Raw genomic sequence first — 26,363 nt, 5'->3', positions numbered from 1 at the left:
AAATGCTATTCATCTTAAGTTCATCAGACATCTTTCCTATTTTTACACACACACAGACACACACACACACACACACACACACACACAACCACACACACTTACACACACACACACACACACACACTTACACAGGCAACACAAAAACAACCTTCTCATTGCCACATTACTGTGGCACATGTTAGTTCTCTGACTCTTTCTCTCTCTCTCTCTCTCTCTCTCTTTCTCACTCACACACACACACACACACCACTTAAATTTTGGAGGCAACACCTGAGAAAAAAAATGGTTCACTTTTCATTTTCCCGATGTGAACGGTAAAATAACGTCCCCTATTTTTTCTCTCTCTGCTGTTTTTGTAATGTAGTTTTGTAATGCAGATTAAATATTGTTTATTGAAATATTAAGTCTCACTGTAATTAAAGGAACATGTTTACGTACTGTAACATGCTCAAGCACTGCTTTCAGACATCCACTCAGCTCATATGCCTCACTGGTCAAGGCGCTTTACTAACTTTATGGTCACACTGGTGCCTTCCGTGCTAATACAATTCAAACTCAATATTCCCTCTCACTTCTTCTCTGAGATACTTTGAAGGTCTTAGGGCGCATGTGTATATCGTAAAAGATTTCAATACAGAAACATTGAACATATTTCAATCTGTATTTATAAAATTAGACTGTAGATTACATTGATATGTTCAAATTATGATCGATAGTCTAATAATTGCAATATTAAGTGAAGAGTACATGATGACCTGTTCAGGACTTGAAAAAGGTCGGGACTTGGACTTGGACTCGACTTGGCTTTGATGTGACTCGGACTTGGACTCGACTTGCCCTTCTCTGTCTTTACTTGGGACTTGACTTGGACTTGACTGCTAAGACTTGGGACTGACTTCTGACTAGCCAAACAGTGACTTGGTCCCGCCTCTGGTATATACTGACTTACGTTATGTCAATGAATACGTGAAAGTCTCGTAGCTTGTGTTATCCAAAGATCTTATTTCAGGCATCTAACAAAAAATATGTATAAAAAATATACATTACACCAGGGAGAATGCTAACTCATTCCCAGGGTTTTAAGACTCGTTCCTGCACCACTCGTAAACAAACTGTGGAACATAAAATCACTCCCAATCTGCCTGAATCAGAATATTCAAATGAAACTGAGAAAGACTGAATGCTAATGACTTCAGAACGATTAAGAACCATGGCTCTCTCTCTCTTTCAGAGCGAGGGCACGTTGCTAGCAACAGGCTCGTACGACGGCTTCGCTAGAATATGGACAAAAGACGGTAAGATCAAAGCTCTGTGGGGACACTCAGATGATGAAATGTTGCCAGTCTCTTTCTCAGCAGGGGATATAATGTTAATTTTCATATTTCCAGGAAACCTGGCGAGTACATTGGGTCAGCATAAAGGTCCTATATTTGCACTCAAGTGGAATAAGAAAGGCAACTTCATCCTCAGTGCTGGGGTAGACAAGGTAAGGCATAACGATTCAAAGTGGAGAAGTTTGATAAATGCTTTAAAAAAGTTTTAAAAAATGTTCTTCAGAATGTTAAAGTCTTAGTGAAACGTTAGGAAGTTCTCTATCAACCTTTTCAGTATTTATTGAAGAGAAGTAGATGCAAATTCAAACCAGATGAATGTCAATCATTTACTTACATATGCTCTATACTCTGCATTAGTCTGCTGGGGAAATGTATGTCACACAAAGGTGTTTGCCTGCGTGTTCATATAGCGGGTTTTTTCGGAGCAAAGGCTGAAGATGGTGAACCTCAGTGCAGTTGTTGGACAGTACATGTCTGCTGAGGGCAGTTTGTGCCTTTGCAACAACAAGTTCTTTGTCATTCACACACAAGCATCAAGGTATGAGTCTGATGCGTTTATTAGTATGAAAAGTGAGCAGAACACACGCACAATCAGCCACACAACCATAAAAATATCCCCAAAGGCTAGTTCCTCATCAAAATAATACCTATGAATTAATGTATGTGGAACATTTGATGACATACTTCTTAGTATGTACTACATCTGAAACAGCACTGATAGAATCTGGTTGGGTTCTTTTAAACTGCGAGTAAAGTGACACACTCTTATATCCACCGGGTACAAGACAACCTGAAAAGGATTAAAAGGCATATCACAATGCCATATGGGAGAAACTGTGTGTTAGTTTGACCATCCAACCCTCAGCGTACTTCAGCACTCTTTATGTTTTTTGTTTAACAATCGTTTCCCATTAGGAGACTTATTTTCCGCCAAATCAAAAGTGCTGCTCCCTGCCTTTTCTCTCACAGAGCCCCTACTTTTAATGCAGCCGATTCAGAAAATACAAATAAAACAAAGTTTTGGCTCTTCTGCAACATCTGATGTAACACACTTATATCTTTTTAACTCCCACCGTCACAACATAAAAATTAAAGTCATTTTTATACCTGCATGTCAGCCCGGTGCACCTCCTCAATGAACATAATCCCGTCATGTCACAAAATGACAACACTGCCATCTAATGTACAGAAGAAGAACAGCATACCCATTGTCACCTCCAGGATACATTTCAATCCCCTGTTTTGGTGGAGTGAAAACCTGTGTGTGTGATGTATGAACTTTATTGTATCTCTTCCTTCACATTATTCAGGTAAACTGAGTGTGTGTAAACGTGCTCAATACTAGTTTGGTCTAAGTAATAAAAATGTCTTCCTTCACACAGACTACAATAATTTGGGACGCACATACGGGAGAGGCCAAGCAACAATTCCCTTTCCACTCCGGTGAGTGACAGGAAGCTTTCTTTGCACACATTGTGACTGATATGTATTTCTGCCACACTCAACCCAACTTGTCGTACACATTTTGCACACAGCTCTGTGTTTTAACACTGTTTGCTATGTTGGAGTGCTAAAGTGACCATTAAATAAATGTGCAGAAAGCTTGTTTTTGTTTAAAGAGTAGGTTACTAGTGAATGATCCGATTCAAATGTGGCAAGATAAATGTATTGTGTGTGGCACTTGTTTCTGGTTAGTTTCCCAAAATAAGGTCTGTGGTTTTCAGGTTTGGTTCCTGGGTGTCTGAAGTTTCTGTGTGTCATAAAAATAAAGGTTGCTAACAAGTGACTAAATGAGAGTACTCAACAAATCAGCTCAACATTAACTGCCTTCAGCTTAGCGGTGCTGACGGGAAGTCATGTGACCATCATGTAGTCTACTTATAGCCAGGTATTTATAGGGTATTTACTCCTGCCGATTGCTTTTATGCTTCAAAATTCACAAAGTGGTGTCAAAATGTGGAGATAGTCCTGCTGAACCTTATGAGTAAGTGTCATAAATGTGTGTTTGCCACAGATGTTATTTTCTGTAACCTTCCAAAAACCAATCGAGGGAGCGCTTGCAATGCTCACATTCAGGCCGGTCACAAAAATATGTAATCGCTGCAGCACTCGATTGTCTTAGCGTCATATTCATTTCCTCTCCTCACGCCCCGTGCCTCTAAGCTCAGTTTGTGCCTCCCCACAGCACCTGCTCTGGACGTGGACTGGCAGAGCAACAACACGTTCGCCTCCTGCAGCACAGACATGTGCATCCATGTGTGTAAGCTGGGTCAGGACAGACCTGTCAAGACTTTCCAGGGACACACGGTGAGACAGGACATGTTGATCTCTCCTAGGGAGGAGAACACACACACACACACACACACACACACACACACACACACACACACACCCTCCACTGGCCACACACACTCTGTTCTTTACGCATTGTTGCATAGCTAATAGGAACTCTGGCACTAACTTTAGCTGCTGGTTTAAAATAATGAATGCACCTTAAGGGTGTGAGGTGCTTATCCAAAGTCGGTGTAAGAAATACAGTAGTGTTTATTGCAGCCAAATGTAGTTTAGCCACCCTTAAACAAAAAAAGGCCTACCTACCTTTAGAATATTTAACTGTTTTGCCGTGAAACAAGAGGGCCCTTTCTTAAGAGGAGCTGAAGTCATTTTAACACGCTTAATACGGAAGTTACTTTTGTGCTGCTGCTTCAAATAGATGGTTAGTTTGTGTTGTTGTTTGATTACTGTTAGGGAAATTAAGAATATAATCATTGTGTAAATACTGATTCACTTTGTAGTCCAGTGTGACTGTCATGTTATTGTTTTCCATATTATTGTTAATGCATTTACTCTCCATTACTGTATTAACCAACTGCCAGTAGTTTTCCACTAGCTATAGAACAATACCCATGTAGTCTGCATAGGACACAAGCCAGTTCTGCTTCCTCTATTTTGTGTCTTGTATTTGTGAAGATAAGGACAAAGAATCATCTCTACTCACATCCCTACACCCACTCACACCAGATAATACGTGATCATGTTGTACAACCTGAAACTTAATAAAAACTGCTTAAAAGGGAGCCCACGTCGGAGTTGGCTGAGTCCAGGTGAAGAGCTTACAAGTAAACCTTTAAACGTTGTATTCGCCTTGCTTTGTTCACTTTGTATTATAATTCTTTTAGTAAACAGCGCTATGTTTGGAGCAGGAGGTTAATCATTTATTGCCTCTAAATCCAACAATTACTAACTAAGCAAACAAATACACAAACAAACCAACCAATCCAGCCAGCAAAACACCAGCAGCTCCTGTGCTCTGCAATTTCAACCTAATATTTTTCTCTATGGAGTTTGGTGGCTTTAAAAGAGAGCATAGATAACGGCCTCAGTTAAGGATCTCATTTTAAAGGTAAGCCTTTCTTTTGTCTGGCTGGAATACGTTTTGCTACTGACCCCATCTTCAGCAGTTAAACACAGTTCTGTAGGTAACACACTAATAATTACAACACCTTCAAATATCCATTAAGAGCATTCATTCACAACTCTAACATACAACTGTTTACTATCGCTGCCCCCTCCCCCTGGAACTCACCCCCACAACCCATCAGAGACTGCACTGACCTGACCACCTTCAAGAAACTCGCACTCACCTCTCCAGACTGGCTTTTAATGTGTGATTGTGGTTTTATTCCACGATTTTAATCTGACTTTTATTTTATTGATTTGTTGTCTGTTTATAATTGCCTCTAAGGTGACTTTGAGCATCTGTCATATTTTGAAATGATGTGGTATGGAAGTATTGCTATACCAGGTATATTATTTATCTTGTTGCCTTTGTATGTCAGTCAGATATTCAAATATTTTTTTCTATCTCTCATCTTCTAAATGTAGAACGAGGTGAACGCCATCAAGTGGGATCCCACTGGCAGCCTGCTGGCATCCTGCTCAGACGACATGACGCTGAAGGTCAGTCCACACAACGTGCAGATTTACTTTGTGGCTTAGATGAGAACTTTAATGAGCCATAATCAGACAAATGACAGATAGAATGTGGTGATGAATCCCTGCTAACGGCCTGTTTCTTCTTCTCTGGTATAGATCTGGAGTATGAAGCAGGACTCGTGTGTCCATGACCTCCAGGCTCACAGTAAGGAGATCTACACCATCAAGTGGAGCCCCACAGGCCCCGGGACCAACAACCCCAGCGCCAACCTCATGCTTGCCAGGTGAGAGCGCAAAGCAGCGATCACATGCAGGGAGTCTAATGTTCCTAAATAGGCAGCTTTCTAAAAATAATATATATTTTGAATAGTTCTGAGGAGATATCAGGATATCAAGACAAACTCAATGAAAAGAAAATGTCCGCTGAGCTCACTGCTGTTGCATAGTGTAGAACAATTAATCTAGCTTTAATGAAATCCCATAATGGACAAGTGCAATATTCAAATTGCAGGAAGCACAGTATTTGTTAGGGTCTATGAATATGGTCAAATATATTTCTTTATAAGGTAATGTGGTGCTGCGGAGACATCGCAGCATACTAATCATATATACAGCTCTGGATCTCTTAACCCTTTATCTCTACATGTAAGGCAGCCATTCCAGTGTCTGTTGAATTCCAACAGAGAAATGTTGTCAAAAGTCTATATAATAAAACAAAAAAATGTTTTCCTCAAACCTATAAATAGTCAAACCAAAAAACTGATCATTTTGAAGTGGTCTCTTAATTTTTTCCACAGCTGTATTTTAACAAACTTAGAAAAAGACTTTGGTTTGGTACCATAAGAAATCTTACCACAATAATTCAATGCACTTTCAATAATAATGAAATAAAAAATGATCAATCTGTCTAATACCGTGAACCACAGAGCACTAAGTTATTCTTTGCCTGCTAATATAATATTGAGTTTCCACTTGCCTTGATAACATCTGCAGAGTGTGGTTGCGGAGTCACCAGCCTGCACGCTCTGAGGCTCCAGCTGCACCTATACTAGATGCCTCTGTGGCTCGGCTCGGTCAGCCACACCACAGTGGGTCTTACACCAGAGCAGCCCTTAAAGGCCTGTGCACCTGAGCCGGGAATAAACAAACTCACTATGCCGTCCATGACATATTGCTCAGAGACTGAAGTATCTGTCAGAGTTTCAGAGGAAATGACTGCTTCCCACACGGACAGCTTCATACATTTTCATACATAAGGCCTTAAAAAGTCTTAAATATGATCAAAAACATAAGAAAGGTCTTAAATATGATTTAGAATGTCTTAAAAATGATGGGATTTGAAAGGTACTTCTGTGTTGTGATCACATCTAAATGTGTTTTGGGGGAATGTCCGGGCTGCAAAGTAACCAGTACGGTAATACCCTGTCAGTCCCCCCAATATCAATTATAAATCAACATGGAACCAGTAATCAGTGTTGTAGTACTCGAGTCCAGGAGTCCGACTCGTGAGCTACAGTTAGAGACTCGTGACTTGGCTCGGACTTGAGCACTAATGACTTGAAGTCGGATTTAGACTCGTGCATTCGGACTTGCGATGACTCGAAAGGATTCGACTTTGTCATTAAAACCCTGAGGTCGACAAACACGCCGGCGCCTTTTTGCAACGTTTTCGATATGTTTCTATTAACATTTATGCCATAATGCGGCGTAGAAATGTTGCCGGAGTTGGTAGACTCTCTTCTTTCTGATGCATTCTCCCGCGAGATCCTACGTGATTCACAGCCGGAGTTAGGGGGCCAATAATAGAGCTTGGCGCATACATCTTTGTGAATGATGTGTGTGTCAAGCTCTCTTATTCACCCTTTCAATGCATATGAAAGTTCATAGCGCCCGCCATTAGGACACGCCTATGAGCTGCGGGACCACAGTTATGTTTTTTTGAAGTTTAACAACACAGGGTTTCCCACACATAGGCTTTAATTGGGCGGGCCGCCCAGGCATATTAACGGCCGCCCAGGCATATTAACGGCCGCCCAGGCATATTAACGGCCGCCCAGGCATATTAACGGCCGCCCAGGTGTAGTTTTTTTACCCGTCCGCGAGCACGACGCTATCCGCGATCGATTAACTAGTAGACAATGATCTCCTCGCTCTACGCCTCCTGTACCTGTTCGCTCTGCTATCGTGTGTGTATGTGTGTGTGCCTGGACTTGATCAATAGGGACTCGACTCGGACTTGACTTGGATGAGTAGTGGAATCGACTCGGACCCGCCTTTTAAATATGTTTAATGACTCGGACTTGAACACTGGAGACTTGAAGCTGGACTTGGACTCGAGGCATAATGATATGACTACAACACTGCCAGTAATCCCTAACTTTGCATCACCCGGACCCTTATCAGAGAACACCCAGCTAGTAACCTAGCAACCAAGCTTCAGCTAGCAGCAGTGAGAAACAAATAAATATGGGGAAGTGTAAGTTCAAGCGTATTTGGTTGGAAAACATCAAATTTAGTGCAACGTTTGCATGTGGTGGTGACAAAATGGCATACATCATGAAATTTGGTTTAGCACCGCACATCAAGAGAGACCTCGTCTCTAAAATAAACAACGGTCCATTTGTTCTGATGTTCGATGACAGTTTGAACCAAACGACCAAAACCAAGCAGCTGGACCTGGACTTACCGTGAAAAAGGTCTTAACTTCTATTCAAAGTGGTCTTAAAAAGGTCTTCAGATTTAGTAGGTGAAACCTGCAGGAACCCTGTCCATAATTATAAATATAAAAACTCAATTATTTCCTAAATGATATTTATCGTTTAACAAAAGCAGTTATGGGGAGAGGCTCAGATATTGCCTCAGATAGGAGAACATTAATACATCAAATGAATTACCCCAAATAACGCTACTAATGAAGTAGTTTCCCTTTAAATGAGATCCAGCATTTCAAGTGTGTTGTGCGTGATGTTCCTCACGTGTCACACATCGCAGTCCATATTCCTGCGACACACACCTCACTCCTCTGTTGTTCCCTCTCTGCAGTGCATCGTTTGACTCCACAGTGCGCCTGTGGGACGTGGAGCGCGGGGTGTGTATCCACACACTGACCCGCCACCAGGAGCCCGTCTACAGCGTGGCCTTCAGCCCGGACGGCCGGCACCTCGCCAGCGGCTCCTTCGACAAGTGTGTGCACATCTGGAACACACAGGTCAGGGATAAGGCTCTCATTTCAACAACATGCACATTATTAACAAGGAAAAATAGGATGCGGTTTGCTGATGTGTGTGTGTTTCTGCAGACGGGGGCTTTAGTGCACAGCTACCGGGGGACAGGAGGGATCTTCGAGGTGTGCTGGAACGCCACAGGCGACAAAGTAGGAGCCAGCGCGTCAGATGGATCGGTGAGTTGTTACTGAAAGCTCACACACACTTCAACCTCTACTGACATCTTCCTAAGCAGACCACTGACCCAGGAAGGGAGTGTTCGTAAAGGTTGACCTAGGTAGGCCGACCCCATAAAAGCTCCGGGTGGAACCTTTACTGCTTGTCCCAGGTCATGTGGTGTCAAGGACTTCAGCACCTGAGATTGATAAAATAACGCAGACTGCTGTGTAAAGAAACCGAACCCATTTAAAGGTTGTTCATAACCAGCAGCCTAACGCTATCAACAGCTGCTCTGGATAAAAACCCTTTTTGGGTTTGAATCCAGTTCTGAAAATAGGTAAGAAAACTCATTTAGGCAACTTAGGCAAATTATCAATTGCACTCAGCCGAACCGAGAGGCTGAGGTCAGAGAGGAAGCGCTCTGGAAGCACGGCTTCTGCGGCTGAGTAGCTGCTCTACTACTGCAGAGCTAAAGAGACCTGACAACCCTTCTGGATTTCAGCCAACTAACGCTATAAGCACCCTGATTGGCTTAGAATTATTTCATCCGATGTGACAAAAATGTACATCACAAGTATGCCAGGTGCAACCATGAAAGAGAAACAGGTATTGCTCAATAACGGAGTACTCGCCCACAAACTGATCATATCTACATCTGTTTCTCCCCACGTGTTATCTTATCCTCTTGACAAGCCCCGAAGGTGCACAGATGATCAAAAATCTGAACTGAATGAGGGTGGTGTTTCACAAAAACCATATCATGATACCCATCCACAAACTCTCACAATTTGTGCAGTAGGATCTTAGTTTCATTTTTCCAGTTGTTTTCTGACTACTTTACAAAGACAAAAACAAAACAAACAAACAGCTTTTTATTGCTACAGTATATAAAACGCTTGCACAGACGAGCAGTGCAGCTCCGCACCTAGCAGACTGTTTATGTGGCTATGTACTAAAATGTGTGGTTTTAGTGAAAATGCATGCGTTTGTGAAGCAGTGAGCATAGGACTGGATAAATGAGTTGGTTTTGTTAAAACACAGCAGCCATTAACTTCACTTCATCAACACTTTTCTCAATTTGCAATCCCTGCACTGTGGAGAAGAAAAAGTTACAAATTCAAAGAAACATGAGTTAAGAATAAGACAGGAAAGGATTTAGAATTATCCCTGTAAGTTGTTGATGAGCAGGCTTGGAGACACACATTACAACACTTCAGAAGTCTTGGATAAACCATAGCTAATCATCCTGTCCTTTCTTCTGTTGTCTCAGATTATACACTTGAGTAAAAGCCATCTCAATGCATTTATTTGCATTGCATCAGTTATTGAGTTAATCCTGAACACAAATGATTCAGTTTAGATTACTTTGTTTTGCAATTCTTAGATTTGTTTACATTTTCCAGTATAGACATAACGGAATTCATTTTTAAAGTCCCCATCCCATCCCTGCTTATGAGTAATGAAACATACATCCTGCCGGCGCCAGTGAGACACCTGACATGGCATTTACTGAAACAGGAAGTAGCCTTTTGTCCTGACTGTCTTTGCTTCCTGTTGTTTTTTTTCCAGGTTTGCGTATTAGACCTGAGGAAATGACACGTGTCAGGGGGAGCCATGGACCGACTACGAATGTGTACATAGCCAAAATGACTGAGTGTTCCTGCCTGTCCGCCACACTGCTGTAGTCCCATCATATGCCATGGCCCGCCATCACAGCCAAATGGAGCCCCCCCCCACCCCCACCCCTACCCTCCCCCCCTCATATGTACACACGAAGACCCCACCTTGGACACATACAGTTGTTAGGTCTGCACGGACAGCTGTGCCGCTCTCAGACGTCCAGCAAACAAACATTTGTCTGTTTTGACGGACACAACCCTCACCCCCCCCCCCCAAAACAGGACTCCCCTCGCTTTCTGTTTTGACGGACACAACCCTCACCCCCCCAAAACAGGACTCCCCTCGCTTTCATCTTTTTATCCTTTGTACCTGAACGATGTTTTGTTCTCTGCCGGCGTGTGCATATTGCATATGTCATCAGATGGTGTCGTTGTTTTGAATTATGATTTTACTGCTACCTGCGGGTTTTATATTCCATGTGGGGGGGGGGGAGAGAAGAGGGGTGGGGCGGGGGGTTGAAAGTATTAGTCTTTTTACAGCCGGTGTTTATTAAAAAGCTTTTCATTGGGAGATCCATTCATTCACTTATTGGCAAACAAATGCAGATGTATAGCTTAGAAAGTGACAATGTTTTTAATTCTGTCGACTATTTTTTATCCAATCCATTTTTTTTTAACACAAAGTATAAAGCAGTTAATCAAAGGCTGAACCGTCCTTTGTTTTTGCTAACCTCAGAAATGGTTTTCAGGTGTTCACAATTCATCAGGTTAATATGTATAGCTCTAAAGAATTCAAAACCTTTTAGGCTGAAAGATTATCTTTGTAACAACATGTCACCCAACACCCATGTGCGTCCAGCATCAGGTTTCTGTCCCGGATCTTACGGATAGACGGCGGCCGAGCTTATGTGTCAGTAGTGAGGTAACGTGGCACAGGAAGAGCTTGCTCTTTGCCATCGCTTCAGATTCTGGGATCTGTGGAAATCAGACCTTTGTCGACTCTATGCGACGCAAACAATTAACAGTTTTAATCACGCTTAATTAATTATTGGCTTCCTGCTAACAATGCTAAATGATAATCCGACTAGGCCGTTGTAACGTTTCCTTTGCTTGTTGCATCAGTTTAACACATCGATCAGTGGTTTCGCTTAAAAAGTCTCTTTCACTCTGATAGCTTTCTTTTCCAGCAAGTACACACTACAATCCAGGCCATGGTTTGCCCTTGCTAAGAATCAACACACACACAATCTACGCTGCGTTCCGGCCTATGCACGGACAGACGGCGCTTTCTGTTTGTAGTTTCAGAGTTGGCCTCTTGAGGCAAGTCTGTGCTTGTTGTTAAAAAGCAGACATATGATCTTCATATAACATATATATATATATATATATAAATATATATCTGTGCTATCACATGGGACTCTTTGTATGCCACTACGTTAAGGGTAGATTTGCAGATATTCAACTATAGTGTGATGTCACTGTGCATCACCAAGGGTCAAAACCATGAGGAATGGTGTCTTTTTTTATGAAATACCATTAAACAGTCATAGAAAAGGAAAACAAAGAGCAGCTATTTGAAGGGTGTTTCTCTTTCCTGCCCTTCGGACAAAAAATTGAGAAACAGGGAGGTGTTTTTATTTAAGTCATCGTAAACAACTAATAAAATGCTGTTAAAGGTGAGGTGGAAGGGTGCAGAAAGTGTGCATTGGGTAAATAAGGCGTCCTCGGGGCCCACTTCATGGCATTCCGGTTTTCATCTCGCAGCCATAACCAACAGCTAACGGCTTGACAAACACACCCGCATCGTCGGACATTTCAGAGGTTTTGCTCAGAATGTTAGTCTTTAAAAAAAAAACATTGTACTGAAGCTAAAGACTATTTTGAAGTTTGCTTCTACAGTCGGCTGTGATCGAACTGTACGACAAAGACACTATTTCAAATGATGTCTATGACAGTGGAATGGTATTTTATAATGTTTTGTTTTTAGATGATAAGCTTTTTACACTGCATTCAAGTGTGTTTGCTATCTTTTGTTCCTACAAAAAGTACTAACTTTAATTCTATCTTTGCTATGTCGGAGAGCCCTTGAAGGTTTTGTACTCCTCAACACTTTTGTAATTCTGATTTATTTGTAGCTACATACAAAATGAAAAAAATAAAGAAATAATTCTGGATTAAATAGTCAATGTATTATAAAACGGAACATGTAAATACCAATTTGCAGATTTCTTTTTGTTGTGTTGTCTTTGCCCTCAACTATGTTGTACTCTCTTTCTCTCTCACTCACATGGTTGCAGTCCGCAGCCTCTTGATCTGACTGTTGTAATATCACTCAGATTTCAAGGTCTAGAATAAAATCTATTTTGATAATATCAATGTGTTTGGTTTTACTTTCCATGCTACTGCACTAACAACATTTCCTATAAGGAGTTCTCCAGTTTTCTACTGTTTACGACTTTTTTGTTTTCTCATAGTTTGGTTTAAAGCCAAATAGCTCCAAAACTGAAGAAATGCTCATCATTCTCAGCTGTACTTTGTGTTTAGTGCTAACAAGCAAAAGTTAGCAGGCTTGCTTACATGCTAATCATGCAAGCTTTGTAACTGTTAGCACGTTAGCATTCTCAATGTTAGCATGTGAGCATTGGAATTATGAGCATATTAGCATTGTCATCTTATGACGTTAGCATTGCTTCTTTGAGCTTCTTAGAATTTGGTGTTATAATTATGTTGCATTTCACATTTAGATTCTATTTAATATTCCATTCCTCAAACACTTAATGTATATACAATATCCTACTTTACTTTTTTTTTTGTGTACATTTTGTATATTTATTTTCATTTGGTTTTTATATTTTATACATTTGAATTGCTATTTTATTTTTATTGATCTGCAATGCAAAAATGTCCCTAATTAGGATCAGTAAAGTACTTATCTATCCATCTAGCATTGTCTTATGAGCATGTTAGCATTGCTATTGTGAGTATGGTATCACTCTGTTTGTCAGGATGTGAGCATGTTCATTGTGAGAATTTTAGAAATGTTATTTTGAGCTATTTAGCTTTGTCATTGTGAGCATGTTAGCATTTAACTTAAAGCACTTCTTTTTATGGCAGCAGAGGAGGTGGTTGTTTCCACTGTGCATAACATAACATTAGCAGTCATTTTGTAATGTCATTTTGATTATAAAGCACTCAGAAGAGATACAAGACCGGAGTTCTTCTAGTTTATAATAATAATAATAATAATAATAATAATACATTTTATTTGTAAGCGCTTTTCAATCACTCAAAGACACTTTACAGATGAAAAATAAGTAATTAAAATACATTTAAAAACACAGAAACACAAGAAAACGCAGAGAAGTAGATACATTGTAAATAGAACAGCACAATACAACAGTCAGACAGAACAAAAACAGAATTAGGAAAAGTGGTGGTTAAGAATTATAGGCAGAGTGGAACAGGTGTGTTTTGAGTAGTGATTTGAAAAGTGTGAGGTCATTGCAGTCACGGATGTGGTTGGGGAGGGAATTCCAGAGGGTAGGGGCAGCAACGGAGAAGGCTCTGTCTCCCCAGGTTCTGTGCTTGGTTTTAGGGACAGTGAGGAGGTTGGCATCAGAGGAGCGGAGGTGACGGGGAGGGGTGTAGTGGTGGAGCAGGTCAGTGAGGTAGGAGGGGGCCTGGTTGTGGAGGGCTTTGTGGGTGAGAAGGAGGAGTTTGAATTGAATACGCTGAGGGACGGGGAGCCAGTGGAGGTTCTGGAGGACAGGGGTGATATGATCGCGTGAACGGGTGTGGGTGAGAAGACGGGCGGCGGAGTTTTGAATGTATTGGAGTTTATGGAGGAGTTTGGAGGTTGTACCATAGAAAATGCTGTTGCAGTAGTCGAGGCGGGATGTAATGAAGGCGTGGATCAGGGTTTCGGCGGCAGTGAAAGATAGTGACGGGCGGAGGCGGGAGATGTTTTTGAGGTGAAAGAAGGCTGTTTTGGTGACTTGTTTGATGTGATGGTTAAAGCTGAGGTTATTGTCGAAGATGATACCAAGGTTGCGGCAGAGGGGGGAGGGGGACAGTGTGGAGTTGTTGACAGTGAGGTGGAAATCTTGAGCTGTTTGGGTGAGGGAATTTGGACCAATGAGGATCATATCAGATTTGTCGTAGTTTAGTTGTAAAAAGTTTTCTTGCATCCAGGTTTTAATTTCCGAAAGGCAGTTTGACAGGATGGAGTGGGTTACAGGGGTGATGGATTTTGTTGAAATGTATAGTTGGATGTCGTCAGCGTAGCAGTGGAAATGGATACCAGGGCGACGGATGATTTGGCCAAGGGGAAGGAGGTAGACGATGAAGAGGAGAGGACCAAGCACAGAACCCTGGGGGACGCCTTGGGACAGGGGAGCAGTTGTGGAGGAGCAGTTGTTGACATAGATGAACTGTTTTCTGTCAGTGAGGTAGGAGTGTAACCAGGTGAGGGCAGTGTCGGTGATGTTGAGAAGGGATTTCAGGCGGGAGAGTAGGATAGAATGGTTGATGGTGTCGAAGGCGGCGGAGAGATCAAGGAGGATGAGAATGGAGAGTAGGCCGGAGTCGGAGGAGAGAAGGAGGTCATTTGTGATTTTGAGGAGGGCGGTTTCGGTGCTGTGTTGGGTGCGAAATCCAGATTGAAATTGTTCAAAGAGGTCATTATTGTTGAGGTGGGATTTGATTTGAGAGGCAACGACGCGTTCCAGTATTTTTGACAGAAATGGGAGGTTGGAAATGGGCCGGAAATTGTTCATGATGTCAGGGTTTAGACCGGGTTTTTTGATGATGGGGGTGACAGCAGCTAGTTTGAGTGAAGGGGGAACGGAGGGAAAGCTGAGGGAGGAGTTGATGATTTTGCAAATAAGTGGGGCGATGGTGGGGAAACAGTACTTAACAAGAGAGGATGGGATGGGATCTAATGTGCAGGTAGAAGTTTTCATGGTTGAGATGATTCTGGATAGGTCGGCCGGGGAGGTAAGTGTGAATTTGGAAAGGGGTATGGAGGTAAGAGGGGTGGATGGGAGTGCGGAGGGTAGAGGGGTGGGGGAGGCGGTTAGTGAACTGTAGATCGTATCAATTTTGGTTTGGAAGAATGAGAGGAAAGAATTGCATTTATCTACGGTAAAGGAGTTCGAGATGTTGTCGATGGGGTTTAGAAGTTTGTTAACAGTGGAAAAGAGAGCCTTGTGGTTGTTTGAGCCGGTGTGAATGAGGTTTGAGTAGTATGCGGAGCGGGCAGTGTTGAGGGCGGCTTTGTACTGTAGAAGGTGATCTGTGTAGGCTTGGAGATGGACTGTTAAACCGGTTTTTTTATGGAGACGTTCGAGTTGGCGCTTGCGGGTTTTCATGTGGCGGAGATCAGGGCTGTACCAGGGGGCAGAGTGTGTGAATGTGACAGATTTGGATTTGATGGGAGCCAGTTGATCAAGACAGGAGGAGAGAGATTTGTTGTAGTAGTTAACGAGGTCAACGGGGTCAGTGGACAGCGGGGGAGGGTAGGTGGACAGAATGGTGGAAAGAGAGGCTGAGAAGTCTTGGGGGGAGATGGATTTGAGGTTTCTGAAGGATATTGTGCGTTTGATCTTGGGGAGGGGGGTGGGGAGATGGATGTCCATGGTGATAGCCAGGTGATCGGAGATGTGGAGGTTGATGCTGGAGAGTTGTTGGAATGTGAGCCCGGTAGAGCAAACCAAGTCCAGGGTGTGGCCATGATTGTGTGTGGGGAAGTTGACATGTTGAGTGAAATTGAGGCAGTCCAGTAGTTCCAGAAATTCAGAGGCATGTTTGCAGTTTTTATTGTCAATATGGAAGTTGAAGTCTCCGAGGAGAAGAACTGAGGGTGAGGTGGATGTGAGCTGTGTGACAAGGTCAGAGAAGTCAGAGAGAAAGGATGGGTTGTGCTTGGGGGGGCGATAAATGACTGCAATGACCAGGGGGGCGGGACCAGAGAGTTTGAAAGCAATATTTTCGCAAGATAGAACGGGAGGGGTGGGTATGGTGGTGATTTTGTATGTGTTTTTATGGATTGAGGCTACACCACCACCTCTTCCGGTGTGACGGGGGAGATCAATGTATGTGTATCCAGAGGGGGTGGCTTGATTGAGTGTGAAATAGTCCAGATGTTTGTGCCATGTTTCGGTAATGCAGAGAAAGTCCAGGTTATTATCGGTGATGAATTCGTTTAAAATGAGTGCCTTGTTGTTGAGTGAACGGATGTTTAGTAAAGCCAGTTTAAGGGAATGCTGCTGTGAGTTTGGATGTGAGGAGTGGGGGAGTGGGCGGAGGTTGGATTTGGACCGTTTTGAATGTTTTGATGGGGGTTTATTCTTGTTGACAGAGGTGACCCAGTTGGGGCAGAGGGGTCTGACTGAGATGATGGGTTGAATTGGGAAAGCAGCAGCTTTCCCAATTCAATTTATATATTTTATAGGACAATAAAATGATTTTTTTTCTACAAAATATTCAACATTTAACAAAGGAAGTTGTTAACTCTAGACTACTTGTTAAAGGTTTAAAAACCTTATACAAGCTTTAAACTTATGCAATGTCAGATTAAAACGGCACCTTTTTTGCTTTCATTGACATCTTTATAGGTTCGCTTTCGTATCCTCTATTTAGTGTTATTGCTGAATCATGTTGTGAATTTATTTGTTAGGAAGAGAATTTATTTAGAACAGATGATTTAAAAGGAATAGTTAAAAGCAACATTTAATAAGTTAGTCAATTTATAAGTAAGTGTTAAGAATAACAGTTCATGTTTCAGATATGGGATTAGATTAAAAAGGGACTTTAGGTCATTTAAATTGGGAAATGGACTTGAAATGGACTTCATTACCCATGGGACATTGTGCGTGTTACGTCACATACGCAGTGTTGTAGGTCGTACAGCGGCCATTGTTTTATGTTGTTAAGGATGCTGACAATTCAAGCCAACCACTCGCTGTAAATATGTTAAGTTCTTTATTTTTAGTAAACATCTGAAATGAACGGACGTCTCCCTTCGTTATTTTAGTAGCCATCAACATTAGTTCAGAACAAATCATACACACTTTTTCTATCAACACATCCATGTTGCAGGACAAGTTCTACCAGTCTTTTGTTTATTTTCAGGGTAGTGTTCAAATGTCATATTTGAAAGATAAACAACCTTCACTTCATATGACTGGGTTGAACATTATAATATCTAAACTATTAACTCAGGATTATCATAACAGAAAACAGACCATCAAATTAAATAAAATGAGTGAACAAAAATAGTAATGAGCCCAAACAGTGTAAAGAGAAGTCAGTAGTAAAATGACTTCAATTAAAAGATTATGGAGTTTTATTGGAGCTGTAAACTGAAAATAGTTTCAAAGCCAGGTATTAAAATATTAAATGTCTCATCTCAGAAAGAAAATACAGTTAGGAAAAAGCAGGAAGAACGTTAACTGAAACTATGTTTTAACTATGCTTTTATTTTTGTAATTGACAGCCATTTCTGACGCCTTGTAGTAGGTGCACTACTTGCTAAGTGGATGTTTTTGTTGCATTTCAATTTGGAATAGCTGAATTGATTCAAATTAAACTACACTGCATATCTGACCACACATAAAGCTAAATTGATAGTACGGAATTGATAGTAGTCCCATCCATCTCCTATTCAAATGGATCTGTATCCATTAACACTGGGGTGTCTGGAGGGTGATACTAACCCAACCAAGAGTTCAATGCACCCTTTAAAAAAAGTCTCAGTAGTATTCCAATAATAGCCATTCAAACTAAAATGATTCTAAAATAAATGTATGTTCTAAAATTATGTTTCTGTATGTTTTTTGTATCTTGTTAGTATTTAAAATAAATTAAGTTGTCTATTTATTTATTTATGTTTAAAATGTCATATTATCTGCCTGAGAATGTTCCAGCGTTTTTGAATGATCACAAGTCGTCTGTTGCACATTAAAAAAAAAAGGTTCTTAAGGAATGCACTGGATCGAGTTACAGGTAAGTCTCTTTTGTGCAACCCTGCAGTTGTAATTTATCTTATCTAGATATGTTAGACACAGAAATATGAATACCTAAAACATCTTCCGAGCAGTTGCTCCACTTGAGTTTTGCATTGAAGAAATATGAACTTCTTACAGTTGGTATATACATATACATACACATTATTAACAGTTGGGAGTTATCCTTATAATTTACACAACAGATTTAATTGAAGTATGAAATCATCAGAAAAGTGTTCAGCTAAACTCAAGTGTGCATTATTGTAAGAGGAAGGGAACAAGAGCGTGAATCATGACAGCAACTAAAACTTTTTCCATGCACATCATGTTAAAATTGTATAAATCTTTCAAAAAATATTACAATCAACTGAAACAAGTTCCGCAAAAATGAGATGTCTGTGAGAAAGTGTGCACACAAGGTTAACATACCTCTTTTTGTACACTTTCCTTGTAAAATCCCATGATGCATTATGAGTCATGTGCTCAGCAGGGCCTGACTGTCTTGTACTGTAGTCTCCGACATCCGTGACCTCCTGACAAGCATTTCTCCTAATCAGGTCACTTAGTATATTTTTAGATATCCATCTACTGCACCACTTGCTAAACTCTCAGGTGAAACTCAGCAGCTGCATGGAAGGAGGTTTGTCAGTTTGGAGCCTGCTAGTTTGTGTCTGCCTGCACTGAATGGAAAATGAGTAGAGAAAAACCACCAGGAATTCTTTACACATGGTTCCTCATACACGGCCTAATCCATAAAGACACGGAAATGGGACATGGATACGCCTTAACTGGGTAGCTTTTGTCACGTTTCGGTCAAATTGAGTGTGTAGTAGTAATGAGTGGAAGGGTCATCCTAGAACAAGGAATGTCTTTAGCACACCTGAAAAGTCTATGTACCCTCAAAGAATAGATATCTAATGAAAATAAGTTGGTAAAAGGACTTTCTGGGGAATTTTTCTAGGGAGTTTCCATGGAAAGTCCAGCCAACAAGATCAGTGCACATATGCCCCTGCAATGAAGAAGATATTTAGGTAGGTTAATAAAATGTCATGGTTGGGGTAACAATAACAGTGGAAGTGAGCATCACTGAAGTGGTAAGTTGAAAAAACAAAAGTCAAAGTTGACATCTGGTTTCACACAGGATCTGAACAATGCTTTCTGGGGTGAACTGTCTTTGAACATCTTCCTAATGAGTCTATGTTGTTGATCGCTGACAGAATGATGTTCATTTTTATTCATTTAGGTACCGTTTGAGAAAAATGTACAATTAAGCAGGTTACGCTTTAGGGCGGGGAAACCTTGTGATTGACAAATTGCTACAGTCAGTGTTTGGTTTTTTTGCCCTTTCACAGCGTGTTTTTAGTTCATTAAAGTTTTTGTAACAATTTGGTCACCTAAAAATATCTAAATGCCAAATTCAAGGCTTCAAAACAGAAGTCCATAAACCATGCTATCATGCTCACGGTGACTATTTACTTTTCTTTATTTCAGTCTTTGGTTCTTTAAAAAAATACATATATTATATATTACAAAATATAATAAATAAATAACGGAAAATTTGGAATAATAAGGATTTTCTGATTGTTATTATAAATATGAACATTTACCAACAGCTTCACGTCTTCCATCAAAACCCAGGAAATAGATCTTAACTTAATTGATTTCAAAGTTCTGCTGCTGGTTTATAAAGCATTGAATGGTTTAGGCCCAAAATACATTTGTGATCTCTTGCTACATTATGAACCATCCAGAACTCTCAGGTCTTCTGGAACGGGTCAGCTTTCTGTCCCCAGACTTAGAACTAAACAAGGAGAAGCAGCGTTCAGTTATTATGCTCCAAATATCTGGAACAAACTCCCAGAACCCTGCAGGGCCGCTGCTACTCTTACTTTTACTTTTTTTTTTTACTACCAGGCTGAAGAGTTTTCTTTTTGCCGCTGCCTTTAATTGAACTTTTCATATCTAACACTGTGCTGTACATTTTATTCATGTATTTTATACATTAGCTTGTTTTATGTGCTGTTTTTGTAATGTGTTTCTGCTACACTATTTCTTAATGTTCTTAATGTATTTCATTTTTGTAAAGCGCTTTGAATTGCCTCGTGTTGAAAAGTTGCTTAATAAATAAACTTACCTTGACATGCAGGATTTTAAAAAATTTGGTCTAGAGATTTGAAAGAATACATCTGCTTGACTCAGATGTTCCTCCCACCTTTTAGGTGTCAACAGGCAGAGCACAAAAATGAGGCAGGAGGGCAGGACTACCTCTCATCATTTCCTCCCCCTTCACTCTACATCCACCCACCCTGAATGCAGACCACCCCCACACTGAAAGAGAAAAGGGAGGGGGTAGAACCAAGGCAACCACCACATGAACAATTAACTTACAGTCTACACACACACAGGGCAGGAGAGGATCAGGAAACACCGATTCATACTCAACAGCAGTTTGAAAGGGTAAAAGTGGCTTCTTCTGACACACTGTGGACCTCCTGTCAGCTGAGGAAAAGTAAACTTCAAACAAAGAGGAGGATCGGCTCAGAAGGGAAGACTCGTTGGAAAAAGGACACTGTTGCTTGGATTCAAACACATTCTGTCATTCTTCTTTTTTTTTACCGGTGAGTGTTAGTGATCAGTTCGAGTGATAGTGTGATTTTCCCTTGCCTCCCTCCCCTCTGTGTGTTTCAAATCTATTTATACGAATGGTGACTTTAGAAATATGCTAGTGATGTGGTACACTCTCATAGCACTTGTTTTAGATGCAGCTGAGACAGAGGGGACAGGATTCACAGTTGTATTTGTTCTCAATTTGGAACAGTGGAATTTTAACAGGACGTAAAGGGGCACACCTTCAGTCAATGAGCTACTATACACTACTAAAACAAACTATCTAATAATGATATCAAGAAAGTGGAAATACTTCTTGAGGAAAGGGATACATTAAAGTATATGAGGTAGAATTCTATGCCGGGAAAAGGCTTTAGTAATTAAACAGCTACATTTTTGTCCAATGACACTCTGCACCTGTCACGCTCTCACTTCTCTTAACTATCTTTTGTGTTATACTTCCTCAGCAAAAGGGGGTTTGCATTACTCCCCACAAGTTTGAAACAAAAGATTGTATTGCAAAAAAAGAGTGTGATATAAAATATTTAAATGGCAAATGTGGCATGTGTAAATGCAGGAGGCAAAAAAAGGCGTGTTACAGGTTTGGACAGCTGGACATACCTCGTCTTTTTAAAGGCCAGTCCACCCAAATTCCAACCAACTAACTGAATTACATTGATGATTGTGTTACTCTTGGAGCTCTGCCACTACCTCCATGTATTGAGCTTGAATGTTGTGGCAACAGCAACTTGTTTTTACCCCTATGGAAAGTGAAAATATGTTTTTTTTTTACAATTTGGGTGAACCAACGCTTCAAAGATAATGTTTTATAAGGTATTACGTAATACTCTTAGGTTCCTATACAACGTGTTGGCCAGGGTCCAGCAGGTATATGCTTATCTCCATACAGACCATAAAAAAGCATCACCTCTAGTCAGATCATTAACAGGAGCAGGACATTTTAACTGAAGAAGCTTTACATGAGTGTAAAGCATAGTATACTGCCCTGCATTATTAAACAAAGAACTGGGTTTAGAAGTGAAACAGAGGTGAGGCTCTTATTATCAGGCACACTGAGAAAAGAGACATTCTGGGCCAGTGACCCCATTAGGTGCGGGCCATCCAATGATGTTTAAAAAGCTCTCGGGGTGCGGTGGGAGTCCCAGGCCCCCGGGCCCATCATGATCCCCCCTCGCTTTTAGCCCAGGCCCGGCCGGAAGCAGGCTATTCTCGTCTCGCATTGTGCTGCCAAAGTACTCTGACTCTGTCCATTGTGTCCGAACGCTTTCCATGAGTCTCAGCGATTTTAGTGGGTCTGCACCTTAAATCCCTTCCATTATAGAGCGGCTTGGATTTGCTGCGTTTGCTTTTGTATTCAGTCGAACCGTCCCTCTCACCCCACCCGCTAACGTTTGACTTTTCAGCTAACGTTACTGCTTTTGCACTGAAACACTGAATACAAGTGGGTGTAGCCATGGACAGGTATGGTGGCAGCCAAAAATAATTCACGAGGGTGATTAATCGCGATGGCTATAGAATGTTGAGGGGAAAACAAAAGTCTGTCAGTCAGATTCATTTTTCTAAGTTGATTGTTTTGTCTCTTTTTTGGCAAATGAATTGCGCTCAGAATATGAGTGTAGAAAGAGAGAATAACCTTAACTGATATTATAAAATGATTTAAAGGTCACTTATTATACTAAATTTGATCAATATACGATATGGACATATTCAACAAAACATGACGGTGAAGTGTTTTGCTCAAGATACCAAACAGATCCCCATTGTAGCATGCCTCATCCCCCTCTATTTCCGCCCTGTTCCTGAAGAACTGATTCTGAGTCTGTTGCTTTAAATGGAAATACCTGCTGCTGGCCACGCCCCTTTGGACCGTCCCTATGGTAGCAGGAGCTCTGCGAAGGGAAGGGTGTCTACAGTCTATCGTCAGAAACTCAGTAAACGCGGCCGTGATTACTCCCTATATTATGTTCAAAACCACATCAAGCATTATTTCTGAAACAGTATGGAGCTAAACTGTTCTCTCTTGCTGGTTTACCACAAGGACAGGACCTTTTGTATGTGGCATCTTCACACAGATTCTCTCCACTACAGCGTTAGCTCTGAGTGCGAGCGATTCTTGCTAATGTAAACACAGACCAAATTACTTCCAAAACACGCTTATGACCGCGCTAGTTTTTTTCCACACAATATTTAGTTTTACTGCATAAACTTACTACATGGAACCACCATGTTTGTATTCTCTATTTGCATTCAAACTCTGAAGGGATTAAGGGCATTTTTTGGTGGCACATAATTTATTTATGACCCTTACAAATTGTTGAATCCTTGGATAAAGAAAGTATGAGCTTGTCCACTGTTGGGCTCCGATGTGCTTTATTACATCTCAAGGTAAAGTTCAAAGCATGAGCTGATCAGTTAGACAGTTACAGAATGCAGAACATGAAAAAATGAACTTCCAAAAAGGGTAATGGTGACACAGCATGGTATTTTAAAATGTTTCAATTAAACTAAGATTGCTTTCTCTTCTCAGTATTCTAGGACGATAGCTTCATGGGTGAAACATGAATCCCCGGCTGTCGGGCGACTGTTCAAGTTATTCGAAGGCAATGGAGAATGTTTCCCAGCACACCCGGTGACTCCCTCCACCGCCTACGCCTCCTGCTGAATGCGGAAAGCCTAGGATGGAAGACCCACCAAGTGCTGATCTGAGGCACCGGAAAAACGCTCTTGACCTCCAACTCCCCTCCTTCCTTGCGAGGAGAAGCACAACTAGCTGCTTTGCCGCCATCACCAACCAGACAAGGACCACCGCCAACGGGTGACAAGACTTCCATGATGTTTGTGAACTTCCGCCGGATACGAAAGTGCCAGTTTGTGCAGCTGATGACCACCTGCCTGGTGCTGTCAGTTGTGATGGTTTGCTGGGAGCAACTGGACAACAGCGTCGTCAGCCACGTCAAGTCCTACTCCTACCGCTACCTGGTCAACAGCTTCACCTACATCAACAAGAGCCTCACCATACCCCGGGAGCAGGCCAGAAGCTTCAGCAACTTCCCCTACCTGCTGGACCACCCTGATAAATGCGTCGGCAAGGATGTTCTCCTGCTCCTCTTCGTCAAGACCTCCCCAGAGAACATTGAGAGGCGGAACGCCATCAGATCAACCTGGGGTAATGAAACCTACATCCAGAATGCCCTGGGAGTGACAGTAAAGGTTGTGTTCGCCTTGGGAGCGCCTCAGGCAAGGAAAGATGTACCCTCATGGAGCAAGAGATTTGGCTTTCAGGAGCAGCTCATCAAGGAGGACCGTCTCCATGGTGATTTGATCCAACAGGACTTCTTAGACTCCTTCCACAACCTGACACTGAAGCTGATCATGCAGTTCCACTGGACTCATAACCACTGCGCTCACGCCCGCTTCCTCATGACTGCTGATGATGACATCTTCGTCCACATGCCAAACCTGGTGAACTACCTGCAGAACGTGAGCAGCAGAGGCGTCACAGACTTTTGGATTGGTCGAGTGCACAGAGGTGCACCGCCAATCCGCAGCAAAGACAGCAAGTACTACGTGTCCTATGAGATGTACCAGTGGTTGTCGTACCCTGACTACACAGCCGGGGCCGGGTATGTCGTCTCTAGGGACGTAGCGGACAAAATCTACCATGCCACACTGACCCTAAACGCCTCTCTTTACATAGACGATGTGTTCATGGGCATCTGTGCCAACGCTGTTGGCGTGTCACCGCAAGAGCACGTCTATTTCTCAGGTGAGGGCAAAGCACCCTATCACATGTGTATCTATGACCAGATGATGACCTCACATGGTCACGTGGAGGATATTTACAATCTGTGGAAGGTGGCGACAGACCCGCAGGTGAAGCAGAAGACCTCTGGACTCATAGGGAGGCTTCACTGCGCAGCCGTGAAAATAGCTCTCCTTTGTAAACCGTACCATTTCAACACTTACCCGTGCAAAGCAGCCTTTTTGTAGTCCTACGACAGGTTTGTATTTGCAGACTGAGAGGGCGTGTGTCATCGATCATAATGCAAGAAGGATCATGGCTGCAAATATTACCTCAGTCCTTTCAGTCAGACACCCATGTGAAAACACTGGAGCGTGTGTGGTGTGTTTCCAGAGTCGAAGACACCAGATGACCCGTTTGTCCCTGCTTAGTGTGAGATCTCCAACATGTCAATGACAGCTTGTTTAAAACTGTAATAAAACTGGCTTTGCATTTACTACAGAATGTGTTATGAATAGTTTTTTAAAAGGTGCTGTTTACATGTAGTCGAACACCATGTTTAGAAATGGGATTTGAGACTGAATTGAGTATGATAAGCAGAAAATAACACGATGCAAAGTCTTGAAATCTGGTATGCAATTGCTTTGGGTTAGTATTTAAAGATACAGCTTTGCAATTTTTCTGAACCACATGAAAAATCGCACTTATCAATAGTCAAACTTTTGGAGAAATTATAAAAACACAGACACTTTATTTAAAGCTATATTGTGTTTATGTTTTTAATTTAAAACTTGTTTTGAGTTCATTGGGCACATGCGACGACTGATTCAAAAAATATATATAAGCCCATAAACAAAATGTTCAAACTTGGGTTTTTTTTTGGACTTTTTTTCTGTGGGTTAGAAAATGTTATTTGAATAAAGTTTGAGAGAACTTCCTCTAATTGTCGGATTATATTACTGAAACATAAAATGCTTGCCAAAGATATGGAATTCAACATGGAGTTCCTGATGTGTAACCTAATATGCTGAATGTCAGTGTCAAATCTAAAAATGTCTCCATGTCATAAGGTGGGAAAATCCTCACAGTGAAGTAGAATAGATGTGTCACAGACAACATTTCCTTTGCTGCAAATAACGATGATGTATATTAAGAAGCGCAAAAAAGTGTGGACTCTAAATTGAATATTTTTTTGTCATGTATCTTTTTTTGTAATTAACTTTGTGAAAAGGTTTTTTAATGAAATAAACTCTCAAGTGAAAGTGACAGTGTTTTTTAAAATGAGTGTTAGTACTTGCAGGCCTCAATAATGTCACATTGTTGGCCTGTCAACATGAGGAAACAATGGAACGTTTGACTTTTAGTGATGATTATTGTCTTTCTTTTACTTATTCCTTAGTTTTCTTTTAGCTTAATTGCAGCTACGTTTCAAGAATCAATCTGTCCTTGATTGTCACCTGTCATTCAAAGTAGAGACTCCCGTTATGGTCCCACCGAACATTGGTAATGGTGATCGTAATGGTGTTTGTTGTATTTCACTTAAATAACAGAATCACTATTTCAGGAAGTATGCATAACTGAGTTTCTTTTAATAACATTTCATAAAATCTGGCATGCACCATGAATTTAAATCCCAAACATTCTCAGAACTATGCTGTCGTTTCCTAGTACTACGACACAGCATTCACAATAATAATATTAATAATAATAATCCA

The 26,363-nt window shown here is 41.3% G+C and overlaps 2 protein-coding genes across 5 annotated transcripts in view; both read left to right on the top strand.

The window, feature by feature from the left end:
- The window catches only part of tbl1xr1b (TBL1X/Y related 1b), a 31,978-nt gene extending 19,334 nt beyond the window's left edge, over positions 1-12,644 (top strand). For 3 of the 4 annotated variants that reach the window (XM_063886501.1, XM_063886499.1, XM_063886500.1), the window contains exons 8-16: positions 1,232-1,295; positions 1,389-1,486; positions 2,717-2,777; positions 3,520-3,641; positions 5,220-5,294; positions 5,427-5,554; positions 8,313-8,478; positions 8,569-8,670; positions 10,223-12,644. In XM_063886501.1, coding sequence (XP_063742571.1) covers positions 1,232-1,295; positions 1,389-1,486; positions 2,717-2,777; positions 3,520-3,641; positions 5,220-5,294; positions 5,427-5,554; positions 8,313-8,478; positions 8,569-8,670; positions 10,223-10,249 — 843 coding nt within the window. In that variant the 3' untranslated portion in view covers positions 10,250-12,644. Of the gene's footprint in view, positions 1-1,231; positions 1,296-1,388; positions 1,487-2,716; positions 2,778-3,519; positions 3,642-5,219; positions 5,295-5,426; positions 5,559-8,312; positions 8,479-8,568; positions 8,671-10,222 lie in introns of those variants that run through there. The other variant, XM_063886502.1, reaches the window with a different exon arrangement.
- An 8,017-nt stretch (positions 12,645-20,661) lies between these two features.
- On the top strand, positions 20,662-25,914 carry b3gnt5b (UDP-GlcNAc:betaGal beta-1,3-N-acetylglucosaminyltransferase 5b). Its single transcript, XM_063886930.1, has 2 exons — positions 20,662-20,896; positions 23,434-25,914. Exon 2 carries the CDS (start codon positions 23,736-23,738, stop codon positions 24,894-24,896), a length of 1,161 nt encoding a protein of 386 aa, XP_063743000.1. The 5' UTR covers positions 20,662-20,896; positions 23,434-23,735; the 3' UTR covers positions 24,897-25,914.
- The last annotated feature ends 449 nt before the right edge of the window (positions 25,915-26,363 follow it).

This window comes from Eleginops maclovinus, chromosome 6 (assembly GCF_036324505.1).
Source record: "Eleginops maclovinus isolate JMC-PN-2008 ecotype Puerto Natales chromosome 6, JC_Emac_rtc_rv5, whole genome shotgun sequence".
In the NCBI taxonomy this organism is placed as follows: domain Eukaryota; kingdom Metazoa; phylum Chordata; class Actinopteri; order Perciformes; family Eleginopidae; genus Eleginops; species Eleginops maclovinus.
This window is presented reverse-complemented; position numbering and strand designations above follow the sequence as displayed.

What these genes read in the sequence shown, in the direction of transcription:
- b3gnt5b (XM_063886930.1), top strand. Translation starts at nt 23,736, where the DNA reads ATGATGTTTGTGAACTTCCGCCGGATACGAAAGTGCCAGTTTGTGCAG.